At 38.4% G+C, this 9,183-nt stretch overlaps 2 protein-coding genes across 2 annotated transcripts; both read right to left on the bottom strand.

Annotated features, from left to right (window-relative positions):
- Positions 1-5,173: 5,173 nt before the first annotated feature.
- LOC129760117 (uncharacterized) lies at positions 5,174-6,965 on the bottom strand. Its single transcript, XM_055757700.1, has 2 exons — positions 5,653-6,965; positions 5,174-5,585 (listed from the first exon to the last, which is right to left on the bottom strand). Exon 1 carries the CDS (start codon positions 6,954-6,956, stop codon positions 6,033-6,035), a length of 924 nt encoding a protein of 307 aa, XP_055613675.1. The 5' UTR covers positions 6,957-6,965; the 3' UTR covers positions 5,174-5,585; positions 5,653-6,032.
- Positions 6,966-6,993: 28 nt separating this feature from the next.
- Positions 6,994-8,879, bottom strand: LOC129760115 (uncharacterized). Its single transcript, XM_055757699.1, has 2 exons — positions 7,119-8,879; positions 6,994-7,035 (listed from the first exon to the last, which is right to left on the bottom strand). Exons 1-2 carry the CDS (start codon positions 8,877-8,879, stop codon positions 6,994-6,996), a joined length of 1,803 nt encoding a protein of 600 aa, XP_055613674.1.
- Between the last annotated feature and the right edge of the window lie 304 nt (positions 8,880-9,183).

Genomic DNA, 9,183 nt, shown 5'->3' with positions numbered 1-9,183 from the left:
TTCTTCAAAACAAGGGTGGCGCGTATTAGCCACATGGGGCGTTATATGAACTTTTCCCCTACCTTCGATTCATGGTTCCCAAATAGCGATTTTTGCATTTTCAATGCTTGGATATGACTTTTAGCTAGTCGAATTACTTATGTTCTCCAACTTATTTCGAAGCTTAAGTTGATAGAAACGGTCTTATGATACAACCCAATTAATATGAAAACATTTGTGCGTAGTTTTAAATGAAGTTTTAGGGAAAACATCATTCCAAAAATACCTCTTTAATGAACATGTATTTTTTCCAGCTTCCAACACTGGTGGTGTATTTCGATTGAAGTTGCATGCCAAGAAAAGGAACAAAATTAGTTTAAAATTTTTATTTAAAACCTAAATCAATATTCATTCTTTTGCTTTTCTAGTATTTTTTTATTTTTTCCTAGTTTAACTGTAGGCATGACTATTTATTGCAAATTTTTCAAATGAATGTCCGTGTTTGAAATCGCATTTAAATTTAACAGTTGCACTAAAAAGGTGAGTTCATCTGATTTTCATACGATGATTTCCAACATAATTGCCTCGGATGCAGATCGAAAAAAATTAGCTTCTTCAATAGAGTACAAACAATCAAAAAATTCGGTATGCACAGATTTGAAACAAATTATTCTCTTCGCAATGAAAATATACTCGAAATTTTTTAGCTCAATTTGGACTTGAAAAACATGAAAAGACATGTTGGCATGCCAAGAAAAGGACCATGCCAAAATAGGGCTCACTTACCCTATAATAGCTTTGGAATGAACTTTTTGTTTTCATGTGACAGTGGACATATTTTGGCGTCTTTGTTATTGTGTTATGTTCAGTACTTAAACAAAAAAAAATGTCAATTCATGTTTAATAAAAAAATTCATGGCTTTGGAAATAAAAATTGTGATGATGTTATTATAAAAAGTTTTGTTTAGAGATTTTTTATTATTATGTGTTTTCAAAAGTTGTTTTCATACAATCTTGAAAACACCTTACCTCAGTTTGATCATTTTGCATTTGAAAAGTCTTTAAGATTTGAAAAAAAAAATCGCAAATAAAAAACTTTTTCAATTTCTATCATTAACATTGTTAGATCAATTAATATATTTGTTAACTGATTGCCATTTCCGTTAATTAAAGTTTATAAAAACAATTAAAATTTTATATAACACTTGTTTTTGCTTATAACATATTTCTCGAGACAACAAAGAATCAATTAGGTACTATTTCATATTCAACCAACATACAAAATATCCTGTTCACATTGCTTATATTGTCTAGTTTATTCCATTCCCAGCTTTGATGTTGACTTTGGTAAGTTAAGGATGTAGAAAAAAATTTTTTTAAGGAAGCTTGATTTGATTTAGCCTCATATTTTGAGATTGAAAACGTATCGTTGATCCCTCGATTAATAATGCTTACAAAAAAGCCTTATATTTTTTATCATCTAATGATAACAATGTTTTTCTTCATGTATAATTTTATATAAATCTGGTTCTTAAGCATGTAAACATATGCGAACAAGACTTTTTAAAGATCCTATTTTTCAACAAGGATGATTACACCGTAGAATGGTATATTTGAGTTTTATTTTCAGTAGAAACCCGCGGGAGAAGAACCACCTAGGATAAGTGGAACCTCGTAAAACGAAATGCCTACGTAACGCAAAAAATTCTCTTTTAATACCCCGGCCCCTCATATGTAACAAATAGTAACACTGCGTCACACCCCCTCAAAGAAAATTAGGTAACGCTTGTAAATACTCCGCCCCATATTTTTGAATTTTGATTTTCGAAGTTGAAAAAAGAGTTTGAATATAATATGTTTAAACACTCTTCAAAATCCAGACAACCAAATAAATTGAGTTAAGATCTGACATGATCGCTTCTTAGTACTTATGAGCTCGTGGGGGTCTATATTCGTTTTTCCAACGGTTATTTCATGGATATCCAATACAAATCTTAAGAAGTCTCTCTCGGAATGTTTATAAGAGGAAAAGATACAAATACAGCTGAAATCATGTTGAAGTTCACAAATTTTAACAGCCCTAGATTTTTTACCATTCTCCTGCAAAAATTGAATTGCATCAAAATGGTTGCGATTTGTATAGAATTTTTCGACGAAAAAATTCGTTACGTAACAATGAGCAAACCTCTCCTCTCCCCTATGTCACAATTCGTAACGCTCGTGCTTATTCTCTCCCCCTCTAGGAGCGTTACGTAATAAATTGATGCCCCTAATCAGTTTAACTCTTTGTTTATTAGAAGTGAGAGATTTTTGAAGAAATAATCAGGGCATTGAAGTGATAAAATGTCTATATGAAATATTCAAACCTTTAATCGATTATTAATAAAAAACAAATAAAACTGATGACTCCACTTATAGTTGTTTTCAAGTCCATAATAACTTTCCATTTAGCAGATGCTTTTTCCTTAGCATAATGAATCACTTATTTAAGGGGCTAGGAGTGGAAAACATTGCAGGATTTCTTATGGCTGCATGGCCGGTCTGATATAAATTATTGATGAGATGAATTCTTCAAAGTTTTTACTTTTTATATAATACTTACTGCAGCCAGCATCAGACAAACCAAAAAAGTCCGTTGTTGAAAAATTTCATTTTTATCTATTATTCTCAACAATAAGTCAAAAAATCCAAAGTACAGCAACTACTTCGACTTTTCGAATAATGTGATACCAGCCTCGTAAGTTGGATGTTTTTATACCCATTTTTTTCTAAAAATCAACAAACATTCGATTCAGTAACAATAAGTTTCATTCATTCAGAAAGTAGGTTTTGGAAGATGAATAAAATGAACACAACATGCAAACATGTGGGTTTAATTGCACCTTTTACCTTAAAGCCGGTTCAAATTTTCATTGTCAGAAATACTGTAAAAGTAAGTTTTTTAAAAATAATTCTCATTTGATTCAGAATTAGTAACGCTTCCCAATTTAAGTTTATTTATTTTTCAAATCATTCTTATACATCGGTTGATTTTTTTGTAGACACGTTTATACCTAAATATATATTGAAAGTAACATTCTATGAAAAAAACTTAAGCAGTTATGTATGTCAAACATATTATTGGTCTTGATCAGACTTTTTTATTAAAATGTTTTCAATTGATGTTTTCTGCTAGATTCCTAAATATTCGATTAATACCCGTAGTTGTATACAGATCAATGTAATTCTAGCTCAAGCATTAACACGCTCTTGTACTATCTTTTAAATTTTAAAAACACAAAAATGGGTTTCAAATCAACTCTTCTGTTATATCCTTATAAACTTGTACAGGTTTTTCAGCTTCAGCTTCAGCTGGTATCTCCAAAATGGATTAGAACGGAAGGTTAGGATCATTATGACTTAAAATGTGTTTTTTCGTACTAATGTGCTGTTATGCATTTCTGTTAGAGGAAATTCCCGCCATTCAGAACAAATATTGAATGACCTGATTTAGCAATGAAGACAATAGAAATGTTTAAATGTTCTCCTTTTGTTGGAAATTTGGGTCACCCATGAGTTTCAACCTAATGAAACAATGAGCTTTTTGAAGCCTTAAAAAACGACATTTTACCAAGCCTTACATTGAAAATTTTGCACCCAATGTAATTTGAAAAGAAGATATTAATGATTTGACAAAAATGACAAAAATGACAAAAATGACAAAAATGACAAAAATGACAAAAATGACAAAAATGACAAAAATGACAAAAATGACAAAAATGACAAAAATGACAAAAATGACAAAAATGACAAAAATGACAAAAATGACAAAAATCACAAAAATCACAAAAATTAAAAAAATGACAAATATTACAAAAATGACAAAAATGACAAAAATGACAAAAATGACAAAAATGACAAAAATGACAAAAATGACAAAAATGACAAAAATGACAAAAATGACAAAAATGACAAAAATGACAAAAATGACAAAAATGACAAAAATGACAAAAATGGCAAAAATGACAAAAATGACAAAAATGACAAAAATGACAAAAATGACAAAAATGACAAAAATGACAAAAATGACAAAAATGACAAAAATGACAAAAATGACAAAAATGACAAAAATGACAAAAATGACAAAAAGGCAAAAATGACAAAAATGACAAAAATGACAAAAATGACAAAAATGACAAAAATGACAAAAATGACAGAAATGACAAAAATGACAAAAATGACAAAAATGACAAAAATGACAAAAATGACAAAAATGACAAAAATGACAAAATTGACAAAAATGACAAAAATGACAAAAATGACAAAAATGACAAAAATGACAAAAATGACAAAAATGACAAAAATGACAAAAATGACAAAAATGACAAAAATGACAAAAATGACAAAAATGACAAAAATGACAAAAATGACAAAAATGACAAAAATGACAAAAATGACAAAAATGACAAAAATGACAAAAATGACAAAAATGACAAAAATGACAAAAATGACAAAAATGACAAAAATGACAAAAATGACAAAAATGACAAAAATGACAAAAATGACAAAAATGACAAAAATGACAAAAATGACAAAAATGACAAAAATGACAAAAATGACAAAAATGACAAAAATGACAAAAATGACAAAAATGACAAAAATGACAAAAATGACAAAAATGACAAAAATGACAAAAATGACATAAATGACAAAAATGACAAAAATGACAAAAATGACAAAAATGACAAAAATGACAAAAATGACAAAAATGACAAAAATGACAAAAATGACAAAAATGACAAAAATGACAAAAATGACAAAAATGACAAAAATAACTGTTCGGGCTCGGCCGATGGGGGGTTCGGAATTCGAGGGTTTTCTTCCCGTCTCTAAGTCGACGGCATCCACTAGCAGCAGGAATCCGGGTAAGTCGCCTACACTTAACACACAGCAGCTGATTCACCCGATGGGGGAAGAATTTTGTTTGCACTTCGGTGTACTTTGTATGGGTATCACGGTGCAACTTGATGCAACTATTTTGCCACCACTTAACTAGACCCGATTTCGGATAAACTTGAGATAAGTCGCTTGGTTGGACTTTAGATAAGTACTTTATTGGAACGAAGTGAAAGATCCGTGCGTTCGATTCAATGTTATTTTCTATTCTAACAACTAAAATGGCTTACATTCTATTGTGTGAGTCTCTCTCGGCGAAAGTTCTTATGTTGCGAGAGAGTACATATTAATGCTAGGGTACGTGTACAGAAAGTGGTGTTTGCGAGCAAATGGATTAAAGTGTCAAGTGAACATAAAACTAGACACATATTACAAACAAAAACTTAGATGCTATTTCCTGATCGGTACAGTACCGATCATTCCGGCCACCTTGAAACTGCTGTTTCAACCAATTTCGGACCAATTGATTGCGGGCTCCTCAGTCGGTTGGACCATGCGACACGGTTGGGCCAGGGTACACGGTTGGACCAAGAGACACGATTGGACCCGACATGAACCATCTTTGCGTCGGAAAGGCAGCTGTTCACTACTTCGGCTGGATTCGAAGGCACAACTGGCACGTCGCACATCGAGGAACCTGCTTCGTCTCAACTTAGGCACTGGTGCAGAATCTGTGGACGACAAAAGAGACCCGGTAGAACGAACGGCGTAGAGTAAGGTTAGAGGAACGCTAATCACCTGTTAGCGCCCCTTTAGCGCGTTGAGCAACGTTCGGTGTGCTCTACCGGTCTTAGAAGATTCGGCTTCTGACGTGGCTTGGTGCATGGCGATGAATGCTCGGTGACGATATAGCAATAATGTAGGAAAGGATCTGTAATCGACAAAGAACCGGTAGATCGAACAAGAAAATGTGACAATTTGGAACGCTAATCACCTATTAGCGCTCGACATGCGCAGTGAGTCACATTCGGCGTGCTCTGCCGGTCTTTGTAGATTGATCTCGATGAAAATACCGCAAATGGGTGAAATTAGTAGAACATGGATCTGTAAGCAACAAAGACCCGGTAGATCGAACGGTTGGAGTAAAGTTATAGGAACGCTAATCACCTTTTAGCGCTCTATAAGCGCGTTGAGCACGTTCGGCGTGCTCTACCGGTCTTTGTAGCTTGTACTAGTTGTCGGGGGTTGTCACGTTGACCTGTTGACTGCTGGCGGTGAATAAGATGACAATCTCGCTTGGCTGACTGAATGACTCCATCTCGACCTTGATGAAGTCTTGTAGAGCGATCGAGTGGCCGTGAGGTGGCGGAACAGGGCCAGTTTTCCAATAACGACGATTGCCATGCAGGGTTTTCGGGGAAGTTGGAGGAATGTAGATACCTGGACAGTTCACTAGCTGTGATGTGCACTTCCGGAACGCGTCTCCTACTGAGCCCATCAGTATCCTTCTGGATAGCAGTTAACCGATTAGCAGCAATAGTTCTCCAACGATGTCGTGGCGGCTTTGGTATGCGGAATTCCGTTGGCAGGACAGGTGCGCATAACCCCAGACAGGTAACTGACGGCTGCTTGGCTAAAGGGACAAAGTAGCAGCAGGATTCACAGGCAGCGTCTTCTCCTTTGTCGTTGACCTTAGCGGCGCTTGAAGGCGTGTTGGACAGCTGACTGTGTTGAGCGACGGAACCGACGAGCAGCGTATCGTTGAGCGCGTATCTTGAATTGGGCTCACAGGATGCGTCGAATACCACGCGTTCATTGGTGGTTTTGCTGGCTTCCTTGAGCACCGGGTGATGTGGCAGATAGCAGTGTGGTTTGTCGTCAACAGAATCGATGCGGTGCCTTTTTCCGGGCTGAGCGTGACTTCCAGGGATTTTGTGGTGTGCATTTCTGGTGGAGTTACGTTGTGTGGCCTTCGTGTTCGAATCTCCAAGGGTGGTTTTAGGATTATTGGGCCGGGAATGGCGGGCGACGGATCCTTTTTCGTGGATTTGAGTGGTGGAGGGTTCAGCTTCCGTTCTCAGGCTCCCATCGGCGGTTTCCATTGGCCGGAACTCCCCAGGGATCGTTTCTCGGGTTTGATCAACGGTGGAGAGGAAGCACGCTCGTGGTGCGGTGGTGGAGCTGGAATCCACTTTGCCAGAAACTGTCCAGCCAAAGAGGGTGTCCACCAAAAACGGAGAATTATCACCAAGAGAGTGGCGTACGCCTGTGTGGAACTCGTGGTAACATTCTCCACCGATGATTATGTCGATTGTTGCTGGAACGTGGAACTGAGGATCCGCCAATGGAACCTTTGGCATTTTCCAGGCAGTTGTATCGATCGGGGATGTGGGAAGATGGGAGGTTGGCTTCTTCATGACGAGGAAATCGAGTGTGGTGGAGAAGTCGCTGTTCCTGGATATGATCTTGGCAGCTAACTTGTGCTTGATACGCTTGACTGACTCTCCAATTCCGGCAACTGCGATGTCCACGGGACTTTGACGGGTGGCGAGCTCGTTCGCCAGCTTCTTGGTGATGAAATTTGACATCGCTGCAGAATCAAGTAGAGCTCGTGCTTGGATCTTTCTGCCGTATCGGTCGACTACTAACAGCGAGACTGTCTCCAAGAGAACGGTTGAATCAGAATGCACGGAAAGATTTACTGTTGGGGGGCTAAGCAATCTACTGGGGCCTGGATTCGCTTGTACGGGATGTGGTTCCTCAGTAGAGAGTTGCTCTAGATGTGATATTTGGTGGTCGTGCAACATGGTGTGGTGTTTTGCTTGACAAATCCTGCACAGAAACTTAGATTTGCAGGATGTTGCCCGGTGGTTTGCGCGAAAGCAATTCCAGCAAAGACTGTGCTGTGTCACAAACTCTCGCCGTTGGGAGCTTGATAGGTTCGAAAATGCTGGACATTGGTGAAGCGGATGTGTTCTCAAACAACAGTGGCATGGCGAAGTACTGGATTGAGTTTCGGACGTAGCTGTGTTCACGACAGATCGGATGGGAACTGGTTTCTTCGTGATTTGTCCTGCCACCTTGAAAACGGTGGGCACTGAGGAACGATGCTGGAGATCGCTGTCCACGGATTTCAACATCCGGACCTGGTGGATGAGAAACTCGATGAGCTCGTCGTATTTCACCTCGTCCTTCTGTCGAGTATCTTGCTCCCATGCACGAATCGTCGCCGAATCCAACTTGTTTGACAGGATGAAGATGAGCGGAGTGTCCCAATGCTCGATCGGTTCGCCTAACTTCCCCAGAGCCTTAACGTGTCGCTGGAAATCATCAACCAGTGTGTTGAGGTCTTGGGCTGACTCATACTGGATCGGTGGAAGGTTGTACAGGCCTCGAAACAGCTCCTTTCTGAGGAATCGCTTGTTATCGTAACGCTTCTTAAGCGCGTCCCACGTCGACGAATAATTATCGGCTTGGATATCCACAGACTCGAACGGTTTTCTTGCCTCTCCTTCCAACGACTGCAACAGATACTGCAGCTTGTTGACGATCGGTATGTCCTCGTTGCAGTGGATCATCGAGAGAAAGTTATCACGGAATGAGATCCAGCGCGATTCATCTCCACTAAACTTCGGCAAATCGATTTTTGGCAGACGATGATGAAAGCTGGAAGACATGCTATGAGAAGCCGATGCGTGGATGATCGTCGAACTCAACGGATGCTCCCTACTCTCCAGTTTGGACAGCAAAAAACCCTTCGCCCTGCAGAATCGATCCTCAAAATCAGCACGGAATTCCAGGTGTGTTTCAAACCGTTCTTCGCTGTCACCCATCTCGATGTCGTTCTGCACGTTCAAGAAGAGTTCGTTGCACTTGTTGAGCGCCTCCAAACGTACCGCAACCTGGCAACAATCCCGTTCATAGGTGAAATCCGCTACGAACTTCTCCACCACATCTCGTTCAGCACACGCTCGTCGTCTCGTCAGAAGGTCCGCTGCTAACTTTTTCTCCGCCTTGCTAGCCATCACTCAACACCACTCAAATCACACTTAAAAACACCAAAACGACCGTAAATGCCACCAATGATTGACTTTTCGGATGTGTTTTATAAATAAAAATCGCCAAAATATTTTTATTTAGTGTATGTTGCTATCCTTTTGAGCGGTACTGTAGTCAGCAACTTGTATTTACGTAACCCAGCAATGTTACAATCGCCACAAAATAAACAGGCAAAGGGATTTTGATTTTTTCCAAAAATCCAATTTTTTAAGTGACGCTATACTTTTGTACGATACTGTTGTCTAGCCACTTGCCTCTATGGGTCTCGCT

The sequence above is a fragment of the Uranotaenia lowii genome, unplaced genomic scaffold, assembly GCF_029784155.1.
Source record: "Uranotaenia lowii strain MFRU-FL unplaced genomic scaffold, ASM2978415v1 HiC_scaffold_449, whole genome shotgun sequence".
Taxonomy (NCBI): domain Eukaryota; kingdom Metazoa; phylum Arthropoda; class Insecta; order Diptera; family Culicidae; genus Uranotaenia; species Uranotaenia lowii.
The sequence above is the reverse complement of the archived record's forward strand: the minus strand, read 5'-3'. Positions and strand labels throughout refer to the sequence as shown.

Excerpts from the sequence above, each read along its gene's own strand:
- LOC129760117 (XM_055757700.1), bottom strand. The coding sequence starts at position 6,956 with ATGGAAACCGCCGATGGGAGCCTGAGAACGGAAGCTGAACCCTCCACC.
- LOC129760115 (XM_055757699.1), bottom strand. The coding sequence starts at position 8,879 with ATGGCTAGCAAGGCGGAGAAAAAGTTAGCAGCGGACCTTCTGACGAGA. Across the intron at positions 7,036-7,118 it reads ACCACGAGTTCCACACAGGC|CTCCACCACCGCACCACGAG; the intron begins GTACGCCACTCT and ends AGTGGATTCCAG.